Source organism: Myotis brandtii, unplaced genomic scaffold (assembly GCF_000412655.1).
Source record: "Myotis brandtii unplaced genomic scaffold, ASM41265v1 scaffold43, whole genome shotgun sequence".
NCBI classification, from domain to species: Eukaryota; Metazoa; Chordata; class Mammalia; order Chiroptera; family Vespertilionidae; genus Myotis; species Myotis brandtii.
Genome location: NW_005366455.1, coordinates 4218135 through 4238674, shown reverse-complemented (window position 1 = coordinate 4238674; position 20540 = coordinate 4218135). Strand labels below are relative to the sequence as shown.

The following is a 20540-nucleotide window of genomic DNA, read 5'->3' as shown; positions in this document are numbered from 1 at the left end:
TTTTAGACAAAGAAACAATACATTTGTGAAGAACTGATCAGACAAAGGGGTTTGTGTGAGGGGCAGTAAATTGTGGAGAAGTGACTAGAACGATAAGGGTTAGTTTAATGTGGTTTGTTTGTACAGAGTTCCCTCAGCCCTGACTTCTCACCCCTGGTGATAGAGCGTCTTCCTTTTTCCTGGTGTGGAGAGGGCACCTTTCATGTGGGAGTGCTGCCTCTTGCTTTCAGAAATAAAAATGAGGGTCTGAGTTCCCTTCTTGCACCTGCTGTTTCTTAAGTGTCTTTAACTCAAAATCATTTGCCCGCAGCATATTTTGGGGTGACATGCTCAAAACTCTTCACAAGTTTGAGTGAATATAGTCTCCAGTGCCTTTTTGGATTTTTTGCTGATTGTTATTGAATCCCCCAAGGGTGGTAAGAGTAAGAGGTGACCCCCTGACCCTAAGGTTTCTCTTCTACAGGATGGGTAGGATACACAGATTAGTTTATGGACTTAAGAGAGCTTGAACCAGGCTTGGATTATGGGGAAGCTCCTCCCTCTCGCCCTCCCCCGCCCCACGCTCCCACTCTGCTCTCCCTGATCCCTTGGCTAGCCATGTCCCTGCCAGCACTTCGTTGTAGAAGGAAGGTTTTAACACAGCTGGAAAGAAGCTTTTAACAGGAGTATCTTCATATCCATACAGATACCTATGATATGATTCCTAATGTGTGGTCCAAGGACCACCCGTGTGAGAATCCCTTGGGTATTTGTTAAATAAAGAGATTCCTGGCCCACCCCAGATGCACTGATTCAGAATTACAGTGTCATTATTTGTGGTTTAAAAGTATTCTTTTCTAGGGTTGATCAAATTTCTCTGTGATGAAAAGTAGCAATGCGACTTATCACATCATTCAACCTTGCTCAGATCTCAGCACACACATTTTCGGGGCTAATTTTCTATCACTGTGGTTTGTCACTACCAGTGATGCCCTGATTGTTAAAGTTCCACGTGAGCTCATGGGTGAGCAGTTCTGGAAGTGGTTGGTGAGGTGCCACGGAGACCAGAAGTTAGGGAGGTGAGGCCTGTGGAGTGAGGCGAGGCTCGAGCCAGGAATAAGTAGTTCATGGAATTAGATTCAAGGCAGCAGTTGTCTGTAAGGGGAGTTGAATTCAGCTATCTTAGGGAGCAGAGGAGGGAGATGAGATTCAGGTATGCAGAAGGCAGAAGCAGCAAGAGGCTCCAGTGGGAACAAGGTGAAGGTTAGCCATGGGACCTTTGAAACTAATTTATCTCAGGCCTTTTCCTCAAGGTGTTTATGCTGTGACTTGCCAGTTTAGCTACTTGAAATTTGTTTGGTAATTGACTGTTTAGATATTGAGCATAATGCATTACATAGAATAAGTATACATATCGTTTACAAATAAAGGATAAAATTGAAGATAGCTAGTTAGTAGCACAGTAGAAGTACTAAAAAGAAGCAAGTTATTTTCTGAAAATGTGCTATTCTTATTCTAACTCTTCGAATATTCTGGAAAACCTGAGAATACATAAACACACATTCCAGTTTTCTAGTGCAGTTGTTCCAAACCACCTGGGGAGTGTTTTAAAAGCCTCTGTGGCCTGGTTCCTGCCCCCAGACATTCTGATTGAATTGGCAAGGGTATGGCCTGGACATTGGGATTTTAAAAGCTCTCCAGTTCTTCATTTTTTTATTTATTTTTTGCCTTAAAAAAACCCTGTCTAAAAAAATCAATTACAGTTGACATTCAATATCATGTTAGTTTCAGGGGTACAGTATAGTGGTTAGACATTTACAAAACTTATGACATCATCCCCTCCCCCATAAGTCTAGTACCCAGCTGGCTCCATCCATAGTTATCTCAATGTTATCAACTCTGTTCCCTGTGCCGTACTTCACATCACCTTGACTATTTTGTAACTGCCAATGTGTACTTCTTAATCCCTTCACCTTTTTTTTTTTTTTTTTTTTTTTTTTTTAGCCACCCTCCCATCTGCCAACTATGAGTTCAGTCCCTCAGTTTTAGATGAGGAATTCAGGTCTAGGAATATTATGAATTTTTCTGAAGTTCACATGGTTTTAAGAATGAGACAGGATTCCATAAACAGAAGTCTCCTGACTCTTAGCTCAGAATCCAGACGTCACTCCTGGCTGTACAAACAAAGGGAATTGAAAACAGGGCGCTGTCTACATAGATAATGCAAGAGGTGAGGCAACAGGGAGACAGTAAGGCCACTCGGAGACTGAGACCAGCAACAGCAGGAAGCAGCTACATCAATCGTAGGGTAGGGCGGGAGAGGTGATGGGAGCAGATGGTGTTTCTGGATCCCAGATGCCAGAGCAGTTGTGGAGGGAGCTAGAACCATGGTGGAGGTTGGGGCTGCCTGGTAGGAGCCGAGACTAATAGAGAGAGCTGGAGATGCCACCTGAAACAGAAAAGGAGAACATTTGTCCCTCACTCCGCTCTACTCGTGCTCTCTAGTCTTGTACTGGGACTTCCAGTTGGAAAGTGTGGCTCCCTCCCAAGCAGAAGAGGGAACGGGCCTGAGAGAAAACCAGCGGGGGACTAGCACTGCGGTCTGGTCTTTCCCAGGTGCTGAGGTCCTGCATTTGAGCAGAACTGTGTTTGGATGCTGTTCTCATAAAGGAGGGTCTTGGGGGAGTTTCTCAGTAAATTGTAGGTGGAGGAGGGAGTCCTCCCCCCCTTTTTAGGAATAACCATATTAAAGCAGATGATTAAGCCTTATGATCAAGAGGCTTAATATAGATGTGCATCTTTTCATTAATATTTCTTTCTGTCTCAATTCTGGTCCATATCTCTTTCCCATTCAACATGTTCACATTTTTACAGCCTTTATATGTAAAGAATATATAATATATATGTTTAAAGACCCACTGGTAATCTTATCTTGGCTGAATCTTAAGCATCTGTTCCTTTGAGAACTAGTTAACCTACTTTCTAGATATATTACTAAAGCCTGATGATTCCTTGTATGTAGATGAGATGACAGACATCGCTTGTTTTGCCTTATCACTTAAAGGCATTTTTAAAGAACAATGGAATTATAAAACACTGCATTTTATTTGTTCTGCCTGATGGGCCAAGTGCTTAGCACCCAGCGAGCTAAGCCCTGCCCTCCTGCTGTTCCCACTGTAGCTCCCTGTGGAGTGCAGCAGTCTCTAGCCTTGGATAATGAGTCTGATGTCATAAAGGGAGCTTTATTAAAATAAATACAATACATATTTCTTTTCTAATGGTATTCTGATCAATTCTATCACAAATGCCTACCTGACACTCTTTTAATCAATAGATGTAGCAAAGGGGCTTCAATTAGTGATACCAAAGAGGTCAAGGGTGTTTCACCAGCATGTCCTTACCGTGACATCAGTATCGGCATTTGGTATTTCTGTAGGTCGTAGTCTGAACACCTGCATCTACTTGAACCTGTCTCACAGGACTGCTCTAAGAGTAATTAAATACTAAGTCTTGCTCCTGTTTTGAGGCTGAAGCTAGTTAAACAGTAAGAGATTGAATGCCTCCCCACGGCTACCAGAAGGAGGGTTAGAATTGGTTCCGAATTTCTTGCCTTTTGCTTGAATTGCCAACTACAGATTCCGGTAATGAGTTCTGACCTTAGTTTTCCTCAGAATTAATCTGTGGTTAATGATAGCTTTCACCATCAGAAAGAACACGCAGGGCTGGAATTTATGACTTTCATAAATCTACTTCTTTCCAATACATTCTCCAGAAAGGATTGCCAGGGAGTCAGCCCGTGGAGTGTCTGTTACCCTTTAGTTAATTGGACTGTTTTTAGTGTTTGGGAAATTTTATATTTTGACATAACTCAGGAATTATTAATGGTAAATATTAAATATAATAAATCTCAAAATATAAACATTATGTATCATTACCTAATTTTAAAAATACATGTGACTAACACTGATAAATATGGCATGTTCTTATAATTTTTTTTTACTTCCATTGTCTACTCCTTACAGAGAAATTGGGGTCTACTAGTAGAGTATGTAACAATTTCTTTCTGAGGTATACAGGGGTGCTGGATGATGGCCCAAAACCAGGCCATATTATATACATGCAATTATAAAAACAGAATGAATGGAAATACAATTTTAGGAAGCTTCTACCTCTTCATGTCCTGTGAAATTGTGTGTGTGTGTGTGTAATTTTTTTTAAACACTGGGAGGTATGCCAATGGTGCAGTAGAGGATATGCCAGTAAGATAGAGAGACATAACTTATATGGAAAAGCCAGAAAGCTCATTAAGATAGATGCTTATAGGATAAATCTTATCGTTTACAGGACATAAAGAAGATAAAAAGCTATTTTATGATGGTTAATTCTGCTCAGATTACTGCATTATTTAAAACTGAGTGAATCTTTTAAAAAATTGAATTTTCTATTTTCCATCTACCTTAATTACTTTTAGAGCGCTTTTATCCATTGTTGGCAATGAATTGTCCAGAGATAAATGGAATTGTTGGTAGACACTTTCACTTTGGAGCGCTGCTATAATCGAAATGTGAAGATATCTGGACTACTTTATGAGGGCATTTAAGTACAAGAAGTAGCTTTTTATGTATTGGATTAAAAAAAAAGCCACTTCACTGATTCTAAATTCATCTTTTAAAGCCCTGAATAACTATAAATAAGTTCATTCAGCTCCAACACAATCGTTTTCTGTTTTGCTCTGAGGGAGACTAGCAGGTCCTGGGTCACCTCAATTGGTTTTTTATTTGCTCATACACCTTTCCTAATCCTCGGAGGGAAGGTGCACATTAGAATTATTGTGGTATTGATTGAAGTAGAAAAAAACACACTGTAACAGGACATGGTATCTGACTGAGAACCCAAACCAATTTTCTCTGTTGCTGTGTAGAGTGCAGTGAATTGGACTTAGGTCGGCTCTCTTGGTTATGTCAGATTTAGAAGTCTTTCATGCAGAACAAGCTAAACAATATGTGGGAGTTACAGGAACCTATTTGTCATACACAGGAGATAAAGCTGGCCTATGATAACACAATGGTTTTTTAATATTGAGGATGCCAAAACTTTTGGAGTAAGCAGGTAACCTGTGTGTTTAATTAAAGGACTGAATCATAAGAATTCATCTTGGGGAAGGCCCTCACCAGTATTTAGTGATGGATTTTTATTGGTTCCTGCAGAAACTTTCATTTTTCCAGCATTGAAAATGCTACACTGGCTCTCAGGAACATCAGTGTCAAGTTCAAAGTCAGCACAGTGGCATTTGAGGCCTCTTGGTACTTGGTCCTATTTTATTTACCCCATCTTGTTACTACTACCCTCCAACATAAATACTGTCTCATCAGACCAGTCTCCTTGTAAATCTGCTCCAGTATCTATCTGCACATCGATGTCTCTGCTCCCCAACTGTCTGTCAAGGTTGGGCTCAGCCCCTCCTTTCCTGTGAGCATTTCCCTACCTCTCTGCTTTTAGCACTTACATTTTAACGTACGTTTTGCCACCTAATAACCTAATGACAGAATGTCATATATTCTGCCCTTCCTATACCACATGAACATGTGCTGTCATCCCAACTACATGCATCTCCTTGAGGACTGTCCTGTCCAAAGCTTCCACTGGTCTCACCTACATCTGTCTTCCTGGAGCCCTCCAGTGAGACTTCACAGGTACTTACCTGGTCTTATACTATAATTTAATCACATCGTGTGTTTATTTTAAAAAATGTGGCATCCAAAAGAGCTTGAGAGAGAGAGAGAGAGAGAGAGAGAGAGAGAGGAGGAGAGAGAGAGGTATCAATCGGCTGCCTGCATGCCCCCCTATTGGGGATGGAGCACGCAACCCAAGAGAGGAGAGAGAGAGAGAGAGAGAGAGGAGAGAGAGAGAGAGAGAGAGAGAGCGAGCGAGCCAAGGCCACGAGCCACATCTGGGAACCGCATCATTTTAGGAGTGGTGTTGAAGAAGCAGAGGATTTTTAGATTGAAGTAGAGAAGTCCCAGCCTTCTCTGGCCTCTGGAAACCAGGGCTTACAGACTTCCGCGTCGAAGTCTTTACTCAGACTGAGGCACTTTGGGGAGTAAGAGGGGTGCTGTTAATAATTATGCCTGGACCACAGGTGTCAGCTGGGTCCGTCCTAGGCATATTGGAATTCTTGGTTGTCCTAGGCAGAGACATTCCTTCTGCTGTGAACACACCATCATAGCAAGGCTCCAAGCTGGCTGTGAGCTCTCTCTGCACCCTCTCCCCATAAGCTGCTCTTTGGGATGGGCCACGACCCAGCTCTACAGAACAGCCTCCTTAGTGAGAAGAACAGAGGTGTGGAGACTGGGTATGGAGCTAAGTACCCTCTCCCTAACCCCGCCAGGTGTGGGGTTGGTGGTATTTGAGGCCTGATGGGCAACAAACCTACCAGGGTCCCTCGTTTCAACAGAAAAGATTGGGTCCTGTGGGCGGATTGGGGGTGGGAGGTGGGGAATTGCTTCTTGAGAATCTGAGCCTTGGTTTCTAGTCTGCCACTGATCTGCTGCTGTCCTGAGTGGTCTCTTCCCTGTCTCACTGTGACTGTGGAGAATTGCGAGGAGATGTTGGTGAGAATGCCATTCCAATGGACCCCTTCACTTATGGTGCTTCAGTTTATTCCTGTTGACACGAGTGCTGATGCCAATGGCCAGTCATTAACAGCCCTCTCTCCTGGGTGTACAGATGGTGAGATTCGGACTTTTGTGCCTGGGGTAGGGAGACAGGAGCTGGGAACACGCCATGAGGGACCTCTCTCTTGTGGCTGCTCCAAATAATACATTGCTTATGGCAAGAGGCAACTATAGACTTTCCAGGGAAAGGTAGCTTATAGTTTCCAGATCTTCTTTTTAGGACTGCGACTCAGCCATTTTATAAACTGTGCAAGTCTATGATTGCCTCTCTGTGTTGAAATACCTCTCTTAACAGTAGAATTAGTCATACTATCTCCCCTTTAGATTTTAGGAAGGACTGAATTGCTATTCTGGTTTTTTGGTTTTGTTTTTTAAATATGTTTTTATTGATTTTAGAGAAAGAGGAAGGGAAAGGGATAGAGAGATAGAAACATTGATGAGAGGGAAATATCGATTGGCTGCCTCCTGCATGCCCCCTGCTGGGGATCAAGCCTGAAACCCTAGCAAGTGCCTGACCAGGAATCAAACCAGCCACCTCTCAGTGCAGGGTCAACACTCAACCACTGAACCACACTGGCTGGGCTGAATCTCTATTGTTTTTCCCCTAAAACTGAGTATTGAGTGGCAATAGAAGGATTATGTATACAACATAAAATAGGGTTTTGTTTTAAAGCTAGGCAGTTAGATTTTGTTCTATATATTTTTTCCAGCATTTTGTAAGAAATTTAATATCTCCAGTTGGGGTTCATATAACTTAAATGGGAAAAAATTGCAATTTTAACAATAATCACAGGTTGACTGCCTACTTTATCTTTTGTATTAAAATGAATGTTTCAATTACTATGCATTAATACCCTGTAAGCTATGTTCCTTTTTTTCATTTGGAACTAAGAATGTATTACTTCTAAGCAGGCACACATAATTTATTCTGGTAAATAAAATAATTCTAAGTGTGCATGTATATGTTTATTATGAAGCCATCTTTTAGAAGCACCAAATGGGAAGAGAGGGAAGCTGATTGTCTTTTATTGTGGAGCTGACAGAATGTTTATTAATGGCCATGGATTTGAAATGAGCATCTTACTAAATGGAAATCTTGGGCCAACCTCTGACCCTTTTGTCTTAAAGGTTTGAGAACAGATAATATGAAAGAATACCAGCTTTTTTCCAGATGGCTGCATGCCTGGTGTTCCTTTATGTTTAGCTGTCATTCAAATATGAATGCCCAGTGATTATAAGTGTCTCTTTCTCTTTTCTGGAGTGAAATGAAACCTTTTATGCATTGTGTGCTAAAACAGATTAACTGTTTGGCTCATCAGTAGGGAAATTAGAACAATAGCTGCCAACTCAATGGTATAGTAAAAGAATGTCCGTTGGGGCTTAGGGGCTAAGGTTCATAAGCAAATGGTGTGCAAAGTATCAGGCTTGGGAAAGATGGGTGAGTAATAAAAATAATTCTCTATTTTAATTTTATAACTGCATCTGGATGAGAGTATTAGTATCTTTGAGAAGCATGAAGGATTTGGATAAAATTTCCCACATTTTTACAGACTTTATTTGGCCCATTATTATTTATTTGGAGTAGCACTGTGCAAGATGAATTAAAAATATTACGTTAATAAGTAATGATATGTTTTATCATGAAGGCATAGTGCACAATTACTATATGTTTTTGGACCACTTAGTGTACTATCATTGTCTTTTGAAACCATATATATTTGATAAGATACCCATAATGGATAATTTGTATATCTTTTTTTCTACTATGACTGGCAATTTTGTGATCAGAAAAGCAAGTAAAGATGAGAGTTATCATTCAGGTATGGTTGAAATACATACCTGCCTAGAGGGCCAGGGGAGAAATGGTGACCCCTTAATGACCTCTGCCATTGAGGCAATGTGGTGATGGCTGGAGGCCAAGGGCCCGAGGGGACTAGCCACATCCATTGTAGGAAGCTAGGTAACTGTGTAAAATGCTGATCTGACTCACATTCTCAGCATTGAGTAGAATGGTGGCTCTCATTTTCCCCTGGAAATCCATAAAATGAGTTAAGTACAATATTTTTATGACCAAGTGGAAGAAAAAAAGCATGTCTGATTCATTTATTTCACTCCTATTTAAAATGATTACTTTTGTAATAAAAGGGGAGTGTGTGCGTGTGTGTGTGTGTGTGTGTGTGTGTGTGTGTGTGTATTATTGATGGAAAAGCACACATGAAAGCCTGCCATGAAAATACGTTTTTTTAAACAATTGTATTTGCTACAAAGCCCCAAAGATGGAAATAAGCTTAAATACAATCACCAGCTATTCCACTTTTGTTAACTTGTCTTCATAAAATATTTTTGATGTTTTAAAATTTTGTTTTATGTATGTTTGTAATGATATATACCCAGTTTATTTTTATAATAGCTATCTTGATATATGTAGTTCACATATCATACAACTCACTCATTTAAAATGATCAACTCAATGATTTTTTTTTTAGTATATTAAGAATTGTGCATCTATGGCCACAATCAAATTTAGGAAATTTTCTTTACTGCCTCCCTCAAAAAAAACACTCCATTCCTCTTAACTGTCATCCTGCTATTTCCTTCAGTGCCCGGCAACCCCTAGTTCACTTTCTGTCTACAGATTTGGCTCTTCTGTACATTCCGTATGGGTGGAATCATAGAACCAACATGCGTTCCTTTGTGATGGACTTATATCGGTTGGCTTGTTTTCAAGGTTCACCCATGTTGTAGCTGTATCAGCACTCATTCCTTTTGCGGCTGAATACTGTTCTGTTGTATAGATATACTACATTTTGTTTATCCACTCATCTATTGAGGGACATAATTTGGCTTTATTTAATTTTTCTAGTTAAATACTGAGTAGAGCAGGGAGTCTTCTCATTTGCCAGAAACTCAGGAGTCAGCAATGACTTGGACTTACTTTTAACCAGCAGGGTCAAACTTGATTCCAGGTCTTAAAAAATGCAGAACCTGTGCTTGTTCTCAAATATCCCTGCTTACACACCTCTCTACCTTCGACCTTTATCTTCCTCATCTCCCTTTTTCTAGCCATGCCCAGCACACTCAAAAACTTCAGTAGTGGCATCTTTGTGTTTTAGTGTGAAAATGACTTCACTGAAAACTGCCACTAAGGAATCCAACAATAGTATCTTGACTGCTCTTTGAATCCAAAACTCTGTCATACGTATCAATATTAATAGTGCTTGTGGCACACTAAGATGTCACAAAGTGGTCCCATCATACTTGTCCCCAAAACAGACATCCAGAACAATAAATGAAGAGGAGCCTCAGATTAATTAGTTAAAATAAAGCAGATATTGGGTAAACGGCTTTTTGTGAGGTTATTCTCATTATTACAGACTGAGGTCAATGCTAGTGCCAGAAGACTCGGGACTCTGTTCAGATCTGCGCACCTTACTCACTAAATCATGATTTGGCTCTGTCACTCCTTACCAGGTCTTCTTGTGCATTTAGGCAAATATAGCATCTATTCCAGGAGCATCTATCTAGCATGTTGAGAAATAGACAATGTATAGTCCTTTTCTATCGAGTTTACATACATTCTCATAATAATAGCAAAGCATTGAGATGGACATCACTCTAAGTAGGATGAGAAAGGAATTCAGAGAAGGTGACAGTAGTGACCATGTGTGCAGAACTGGCCATGTTCGAGAATGTGCTAAGGCCTTACACAGCTTTAATCCTTAGAACCACCCTTTGAGTGGGAGCTCTTATCTCCATCCTGCAGATGTTCGAGCAAGGGGTAAGTTATTTTCACCCCACACCAGACCTCTGGGCGGTGGTGGGGCCAGGCTCATCCTGGCGGGGACCGCAAATACGCATGCTTTGGATTCCGGCTGAACTGCCACCTGCAGCCCTGGAATTCCTCGTCATCTTTTGCTGTCACCACCGAGTTCTGTGAATGTGCTTTCAGAGTTAAAGTAATATTTTCCTTTCTTTCTTTTGGAGAGCTCTATCGGTGTTCCTGATCTGTAAAAGTAATGCGTACTCTCTGGAGGAAAATGTCACAAAACACAGTACAAAGAAGAAAATAAAAAATACTTGAACTCCTGCAATGTAAATGGCGCAGAATTAAAGAAAGATAGAGGCTGCGGCTGTGATGGCATCTGGAAAGTGGTTTGATCAGGTCCCTTCGTGAATGGTTTTTCACTATCCCTGGTTTAAGGGTTCTCAGAATCTGAATGTTGCCTGCAGTGAGCTGCCCAGAGAAATGCCTATTCCTTAGGGCAGCGGTTCTCAACCTGTGGGTCGAAGGACCCTTTCACAGGGGTCGCCTAAGACCATCGGAAAACACATATATAATTACATATTGTTTTTGTGATTAATCACTATGCTTTAATTATGTTCAATTTGTAACAATGAAATTGGGGGTCACCACAACATGAGGAACTGTATTAAAGGGTCACAGCATTAGGAAGGTTGAGAACCACTGCCTTAGGGTCTTGGGTCCACTACGTAGGAAGGGTTTGCTCTAAGAATTTTTAGGATTTGTTTGCAAGCTTGCCCCTTGTTTCACAGGATGCTCAGGTGTTGCATCGCTTCAGAAAGTCCTGTTTGATTGTTGGGGTACCTGCATTATGCCTTAGTGACATGGAAGGTTTTTTGTTGCTGTGGGAAATGCACTCAGAATGCCTGCATGAGGTGCCAAAAAGACATCTCTGTCCTTTGGAGTCTCCAAAGGAGAGCAACGTCCAGTCTGCCCCCTCCGGGCCTGCCCTCCCTGCTGACAGCGGGACTTCTCCTCTTTCTAAATCATTGCTGGTGGACCCCATGATGTGGCGAGCATGGGGCAGATGAAAGCCTGAGGTGGAGTCTGAGGGTTTTGGCAAGGATGGGTGCCCCACGGGATATGCAAGACAGTGGTTGGTGGTTTGGCTCTTGTCACCCCCCTCCCAATGCTGATGAGATTTCTGCCTGTGTTGGCACAATGCTGGCAGTGGGGAATTGTGTGTGTGTGTGTGTGTGTGTGTGTGTGGAAGGAAGAAGTTAAGAGGGAAGAAACAGTTTATAGAGGAATATCAAGCATTATTAGTGTTTAGTAAGAGGTAGGATACTTATATGTTTTATCCAGTTGAAAACAGTCATGTTATAAAGTCTTTTCATCATTTTGGGACTGAGGAAACTGTTTCAGAGAGTCAAGTATCTTTGTGTTAAGCCACATGAATAAAATGAGGGTATATTTCAAACGTTTCATTTGTTCTTGCTTTGTCTTATGTTTTGTAGTAATTAGAGCCCTGGTCAGAATTGAGATTTAGAATTTTATTTTTTAGGGAAATGAGAGAATGCTGGGCTATTGGGCTCGATTTGAATTCTCCAGGGAAACAAAGAAATAGGATTTTATTCATTCATTCAGCAAACTTTCTTTTCTTTTGAGCAACTGATGGTTTGCAGGTGCTATGCTAAATGCTGTGAGCAAGACATGTGCTCGCTCTCATGGAGCTCTCTGACTGCTGGGTATAAAGACGATTAAGTGAAAACAATACAGCACTATAATATGCTAAGTCAGCAAGAATCTCCCACCCTGTCAAGGATCAGTGGTTTCCCACTAAGCAGCACCAGTAACATTCTCTATGTCAGTGGTTCTCAACCTTCTGGCCCTTTAAATACAGTTCCTCATGTTGTGACCCAACCATAACATTATTTTCGTTGCTACTTCATAACTGTAATGTTGCTACTGTTATGAATCGTAATGTAAATATCTGATATGCAGGATGGTCTTAGGCGACCCCTGTGAAAGGGTCGTTTGACCGCCAAAGGGGTCGCAACCCACAGGTTGAGAACTGCTGCTTTCTGTGAACTGCAAAGGGCAGATGGGAGGTTCCAGCTGCACCCTTGCACCTCCCCCCACCCCCCATTGAGTTACCATGCTGGGGAAGTGATGCCCTGCTTCAGTAGAGTGCACGCCCTCCTCTGACCCAGCTGTTCATGAACTTCTGACAGAGCAGAGGGCATGCATATCTGGTGTCATTTCATACTTTTATTTTTGTGAAACTATGACTATGGTCCTGGCGAAATGTTCATCACTATCTCCAACAAAGAAAAATAAGGACAAAACAGACAAGGAGAAAATATTATCTAGAATATATGAAGAACTCTCAAAACTAAATGGTAAAAAAAAATCACAACACAGTCCAATTAGAGAATGGGAGAAAGGCATGAAGAGACATTTCACTGAAGGCAGATGAGCACAGGAAAAGATGGTCAACACCACTAGTCACCCGGGAAATGTAAATGAAGGCCACAATGAGACATCACTACACACCGGAATTGCTGTGAGAAAAAACAGTAGCCACAACACCAAATGCTGGATGTAGATAAACAGGATCTCTTCTGCCTTTCTGGTAGAGAGTAAAATTGTACAGCTGTTCTAGAAAACAGATTGACAGTCTGACAACTAAATATACTCTTAACATATGGCCCAGTGATGACACTCCTGGACATTGTGCCATAGAAATAAAAACTTTGTCATTTGTCCACACAAAATCTGTACATGATTGTTCATACAGGTTTTGTTTGTAATAATGGAAATATCCTATAATAGGCAAATGGTTACACAAACTTAGTGTATCTATATCAGGGAACACTACACAGCAATAAGAAGAAATGAACTGTTGATACATGCAACAACTTGAATAGATCTCAAAGGCGTTGTGCTGGGTGAAAAAGAGCCAATTTCAAAGGTCACATACTATATGAATCCATTTATACAACATTCTTGAAATGACTACATTTCGGGAATGGAGAAAGATTACTGGTTGCAGGGGAAAGGTAAAGGGGGAGGTGGCATAGGGTATGTGTGTGACTGTAAAGGGGTAGCATGGGAGATTTCTGTGGTGATGGAATAGGTCTGTATCTTAATTGTTGTGGTGACTACATGACTCTACGCATGTGATAAAATGGCACTGACCTAAATATACACTTTATTCCAATGCCAATTTCCTGGTTTTGCTATTGTACACAAGCTATTTAAGACTCAACCAATGGAAGAAACTAGGTTCAAATACCAAAGTGTTTGATAGCTACCTACGCAACATAAGACACACCTTAACAACACAAGATCTCACTGATTGCTGTTTATTAATAAACTAGAGGCCCGATGCATAAAACTTGTGCATGGGTGGGGTCCCTAGGCCTGGCCGGCGATGAGGCTGATCAGGGCCAGGTCGATCAGGGCCGGGCTGGAGAGGAGGCGATGGTTGCTGGGATGGGTGCGGAAGGAATGGACGCTGGATGCTGACGCGGCCATCGTTGGCGCTTCGCCACCACATAGTTCCCCGCCTTTCCCCCTCCTCCTTCCCTCGTCACCACTGCAGATGGGCGGGCAGTGGTGTGGGGAGGGACAGGGCATGGGAGGTTGGCTGCCAGCCCCGACGAGGGAGCCAGCCCTCAGCCCCCCTGGGAAAGGGGCTGCATCCACTGCCACCCACCCTGGTTCTCCGTCCCAGCCCAGGGGCTGGGGGGAGGGACTGCAGGAGGTTGGCCGGCCAAGGGAGGCTGGCTGTGGGAGTGCACTGACCACCAGGGGATAGCTCCCGCATTGAGCGTCTGCCTGGTGGTCACTGCGCGTCTTAGCGACCGGTCATTTCAGTTGCTTAGGCATATATATATATATGTGTGTGTATGTGTATATATATATATGTGTGTGTGTATATATATATACTAGTGGCCTGGTGCACGAATTTCATGCACATTAAAAGGGAATTAATTAGAGGAAGTATTTTAATATTGCTATTTGCCCTTTCTCTATAATAGAAGTGTCAGAGATGAAAGAAAATTAGTAAAGTGTATATGAAAATCTTCCTCTTATCAGAGTCTAGGGTGCGCTGCGGGATCCAGAGTCAAGTCCCCGCACACCGGCGGCACCTCAAAATTGCGTGAGACCCAGACCCAGCCGGCCCCACCCCCATTGGGTGAGATCCAGACCCAGTTGGCCCCACCCTTGTCAAGCCCCACCGGGCAGAAGGCGCAGCCTCAGGTCCCCTGGCCTGGCACTGGGTGGGGGGTGGAGCCTCAGGTCCCCTGTCAAGCCCTGCTGGGCGGGGGAGCGCAGCCTCAGGTCCCCTGGCGCACGCTGGGTGGGGGGCGCAGCCTCAGGTCCCCTGGTGCACGCTGGGCGGGGGGCGCAGCCTCAGGTCCCCTGACAAGCCCCACTAGGTGGGAGGCACAGCCTCATGTCCCTGCTGATTGCTCGTTAAGGCTTGTAATGGGAACTTGGCCTCCGCTATGGGTGCAGCCATCTTGGCTGTTATGACGTGATGGTCAATTTTCATATTCCTCTTTATTAGATAAGATGTTGTATCTACCCAATTACATGAACAATGGCTAGTTTAGAATGAATGTTGAATGATATAGTCTATCTTCTTACCCCTGATTCAAAGAAAGCCATAGAGACAATGGGTTCAGACCACATGAAGCTATTTGAGAAAAACTAGATAAAAGAATTCTGGGAATGTTTTACCATGTTTCAGAAGAAAAATAGAAAGTGAAATACATGGCTCTGTTTATAAGAAAGTTCAAAAAGTCAATATTATAGATTAAAAATGGAGAAAAGTCAGGTTGATAATAGAGATAATCTTTTATTCTACTTCTCTATTCCCAAGAAATGTTACACAGAGTCAAATTAATTCAGGGAGATTATACTTTGGGTATTTGGGATTAGATTGTATTTAGTAAGAAATATCATTAAGCAAGAGATCAGTTTCTATAATTTATTAAAGCATAGTGCTCAGGAGGTTTGAAAGGAAAGGTGGGAGCAAATTCATAAATGAAACTGAGTAAGTTACTCAGTTTCTGGCTTAGTGCAAAGAAAAAAAATACATGTCCGCATATATGTGTGTGTATCTGAAAATATCATTCATTATTTTAGTAGAACTGTTGTTCTCCAAACCCAAGCCTTTTTCTATTACTTCCCGTATAGCTTTAAGTTTTTCAGCTACTTTTTGAATTACCAGAGATATGCCACATTCTTTTACATGACAGTATTTAATAGCTTTTTGTAATCCATTCACTAAATACATATTTATTAAATACCTACTACGGGCTATTGGAGATGGAATTCTTTTCACATCCTCAAAATGGTCAGTATCCTTGGGGCTGAAATACCAGAAGTAACTTCATTCAGATGGAGGCTTTAAACTGTTGATTGGTTGGGGCTACACATCCTGGTTTGTTGGGGCTTGTGGGGAAACAAAAGCGTGACTTTTTGGGAAGAAATCTCCAAGGACAGGCACTAAAGCTAAAAGCATTTTCTCTCTCTCTCACTCTCTCTCTCTGCTCCTCTCTTCCTTCCTGCCCTCCCTCAGCTCTCTCTCAAATAATAACCACCATTACGAGGTGCTCCTTGATTTTCAGTTTTAGATAGGCCCTCCCACATAAGTAACATCTGAATAGGGATGAATAGTGGTTGGTGGGTGGGAGGGATAAAGAAAGAAGTACCCCTGTTTAAGGGTTCAAAGAGATTAAAGAAACAAAAAGTGTTCTGTACCATGAATAGTAAGCATTCTTCCACAGTAAGGTAATAAGTATTAGAGGCCTTTAATAGTGAGAATAAAGTTCAATCAACCATGAAGATAGACTTTGGCAGGTGTGCCCAGGGGCTTAAAGCAAATATGGCATTGGGCTCAGATAAAATCAAGAGTTCACTGACTTTTTTTCTCATATTCTCTTTTTACTTACTGGGAGTCTATTTTTAAGGAATGACCAAATGTGTCTGCTTCCAGAAATGCTTACAGTCATTTAGCTAATGGGGGAGAGCGGGTGTCAGTACAAAACGGAGACTGGTATGCAAGGGCAGAGATAATACTGACAAGTAAGGGCGGGGCTTATAAAATATTTCTTGGTCGTATTAAACGTGTGGAAACTCTACTTAGAATTTGAGCAATAGAGAGAAAAAAAAGGCAGGAATGAGATCTGAAAATCTGGAAAATGTTCTGTTATGTGCCAAATGAAAAGCTGTGGAATATGATATGTAGAACCTTTCAAAAACTATAATTTTTTGGGAATAGAGTATGAATGAATTGACAGGAATTTAAGCATGACGACTAACTGAAATGTACCAATTAGAGGGCAAACAGCCTCCAGAGGCCTCGGTCCTACAGACTTTGTTATATTCCACCCTGTGCCCTTTCCCAGCACCCAGGGGTGCAACATAGCAGATGCGTGATCAATGCCTCATTAATCTAACAATTTAAGGGTTTTGCTTCAGAAACATCATGGCCTAATCAAACGCCTTAGACTGCTCCTTGATTTTCAGCTTTAGACTTGCCCCAAGGCCCTCCAACATATGTAAACCCGAGAAAATAGATTACTACTAAACCATGACATGACTTTTTGGTTGGTGGCTTCAGTGAGGTAAAGCTTAGATTCATTTATCAAGCCTCACTTTCTCCATTGACACAATGTCAAAAAATACCTTCTCTGAGGAACGTCAAAAGTGGGCCTAAAATATAAGTTCACCTTGAAATTATCCTAATATATCTCAGGAATAATGATCAATTGATAAAGGCAATAGTACGCTAAGCACATTCTGACATAGAGCCCCCATATTAAATTAATATAATGGGGAAAGCAAGGTACATTTTTGCCGCACATTGATTTTAGGACCACACTCAGAAGCAGCTGATCCCTGTTACAGCCATGGGGCAAAGCTGCTTAAGGAAGGTTGCTGGCTATGTCAAGAGGTATTTAACAATAGCATACAAGCCAGGGGTGGAGGAGATTTTTAAAAGACTGCTGAACCCTCATCCTAATGAGAAAGACCCTTGTAAAGTTAAACGCAGGGTGCCTTCAAGGGTGTTTTCTCCTCCTGGGTTGTAATTAAGTCTCAGGCTTAGTAACCTACTTGTAGGTTTGCTCATCTTAAGGCCAAAACATTGGACCATTTCTATAAGATAGTGCATCATATGTGTCTTTTATTATTTTTATAATCAACTATGGTCTTCAAAAGGTATATACATTTTTGGAGGAAACCAGATGGCTTTTTAAAAAAATCTGTTTTTCTTTATAATTGATTTCAGAGAGAAGAAGGGAGAGGGAGAGAGAGAAAGAAATATCAATGATGAGAGAGAACCATTGATCGGCTGTCCCTTGCACACCTAGGATTAAGCTCACAACCTGGGCATGTGCCCTGACCAGGAATCGAACTGTGACCTCATGGTTCATGGGTCAATGTTCAAGCATCGAGCCATACTGGCTGGGCCCATATGGCTTTTGATGATAAGATTGGTTCACATTGCTTTATATACGAATACCCACAAGTCATTTTGATGGTAGCTGACACTTACCTTAGAAATAAAGCAACACTAAAACAATCAAGAATTTTGGCTTATTCCTCCCTACCATTGTATCAACTTAGAGTACACTGGTTTCCCCACAAAATAACCTTGCCCTCTTATTTTTGACATGTCCGTCACCCTGTGGCAAAGGGTATTCTGGACATAACTGCTTGGAATGGTGATAACTGCCAAACTTGATATAGGCTCAAGACATTTTGTACTTTTGTAAAAGAGATGAGGGGACCAGAGAAGGGCAGCTTTGTATTCAGCGACCAAGAACAATGACGAAATGCCTGTCACTTAATTCTGCGACCATCCCTCAGCTCACACCGAGAACTGAGCTCAGCAGAGACATGAGCTCAGCAGTGGTCATGCGGTGAGGCTACAGGGTGGCACACATTTAGAATGCAGAGTGGCACCCAAATGGTGACCTTCAGTCTCGTCATTGCAACCTGCTGGGCAGCCATAAACCAATAGTCAGCCCTTGGCTAAAAGGGAATATGAGCAGGTGAGGGAGAAGGCTTCTCTAAAAACAAAGAAGGCACAGTCCAGTATGAAGTCCAGGTGATTTAGGGCTTCTCCTGCCCCACTTCTCACTCTCAGCAACCTGGACACTGGTTAGCAGGCTTATATTATACCTCGGAGGCTTAAGATCAGCGGATTCCTCTAAAAGTGAGACCCACAGGCTGGGAAGCCCCGGGAAGGATTATGACACTAAAACTATTTTTATAGTAATACTTTGGCATTATTTGCCTTTATCCTGTTGAAATCTGCATTAATGGTACATATGCAATGGTGGGAAAAGCTGCTAGTTTCTTAGCAAGAATCAAGGCAATGGCGCAAAACTGTACTACTGTATTCTTCATTACATACTTGCAGAGTTTTAAGCAGCTGAGTTCACTTCAAGATCTTCATGAAGCTGTAAAAATTATTTTATTAATCTCAACCTTTGATTAGATACCTTTTCAATATTCTGTGACACAATGAGAGGCATAGAGCCCTGGTTGGATAGCTCAGTTGGAGTGTCGTACGATATGCTAAGGCTGTGGGTTTGATCCCTGGTCAGGGCACATATAGTTAATGTCTCTCTCTCTCTCCCCCCCCCCCCCTTTCTCTCTCTCTGTCTCATTTCCTTACCCTCTCTCTCAAATCAATAGATAAATAAATAACGAGAGGCAGATATAAAGCAGTTCTGCTGTGAGCTGAAGGATGAGCATTATCTCCAGGAAAAGGATGTGTGCTAATGTCTGACTTTCAAGCTGAACTCCTGGCTTCTTTTCATGAAATACCATTTTTACTTCAGAAAATGACTAACAGAGAAACCATAGTTACTCAGACTTGGGTATTTGGCAGACATTTCTTTTAAAAATGAATACCATGAGCCTGCCACTTCAAGGATAAAAACTGACAGTACTTATTGCCAATGATAAAATTTGAACTTTCAAACAAAATTTAGAGTTTTGGGCCCTGGATGGTTTGGCTCAGTGGATAGAGTGTCGGCCTTCAGACTAAAGGGTCCTGGGTTTGATTCCGGTCAAGGGCATGTACCTTGTTTGCAGGCTCAATCCCTGATGCTATTCACGGTGCATGCGGGAAGCAACCAGTTAATGTATCTATCACATCAATGTGTCTCTCTCCCTTTTCTCTCCCTCTCTCTCAAAAAAAAAAAAAAAAAAAAAAAAAAAAGAAAAAATATTCTCAGGTGAGGATTAACAAAAAAAAAAGTAAGGTTTTGTGTAAGTTATATCCACCTCCAACACAGTTTCCCATTCTTAAAGAATTTTCTGATGAGATAGATGGTGATATAAGCAAATATAATATTTTGATATTGTATAATGAGACTTCAACCTAAAATTTCTGACCTTGGTAATCAAGTATGAGTAACAAAATAATGACGTTTACAGACATGAACGTTTAAAAAAAGAAGAAAACACCTCCCAAGAATCCATTTCCAAATTTCTATAAGGTGTGTTTGAAATGTATATACAGGAGTATCACTAAATAATATAAAACCATTATTAAAAACAAAAAATAAATGCTGTTTGTACAAACAGACATTTATTATAGTATTCTATGTGGCTCAGCTTTCAACTATGTTTTACAGTCATGCTAATATAAAGTTGAATAATGTAAAACCTGATCATTGATCTTAACTAATGAAGCAGGGGAATAGGGAGGGGGCCCAGGAGGGCTAAAACAGGAGGAAGGGATGGAATCAACCGAAACCATCTTAACTTTTAAAATCAAGTAATATCCACTTAAGCATATTGTTAAGAAATGAGAACAAACTCTTAAAGAAGTTGAAAGTGGTTTCCACTAAGTAGTAGGAAGGGGTAGGTCATGAAATTGCTAGTACGTGTCTAGATCAGTGATGGTGAACCTATGACACGCGCGTCAGAGGTGACACGTGAACTCATTTTTTTGGTTGATTTTTCTTTGTTAAATGGCATTTAAGTATATAAAATAAATATCAAAAATATAAATCTTTGTTTTACTATGGTTGCAAATATCAAAAAATTTCTATATGTGACACGGCACCAGAGTTAAGTTAGGGTTTTTCAAAATGCTGACACGCAGA

General features: G+C 41.4%; 1 protein-coding gene across 1 annotated transcript in view; it reads left to right on the top strand.

The window, feature by feature from the left end:
- Positions 1-6665: 6665 nt before the first annotated feature.
- PARD3B (par-3 family cell polarity regulator beta) overlaps positions 6666-20540 on the top strand; it is an 868889-nt gene continuing 855014 nt past the window's right edge. The window contains exon 1 of the mRNA XM_014546096.1: positions 6666-6708. Within this exon, the coding sequence (XP_014401582.1) occupies positions 6706-6708 (3 nt within the window). The 5' untranslated portion in view covers positions 6666-6705. The remainder of the gene's footprint in view (positions 6709-20540) is intronic.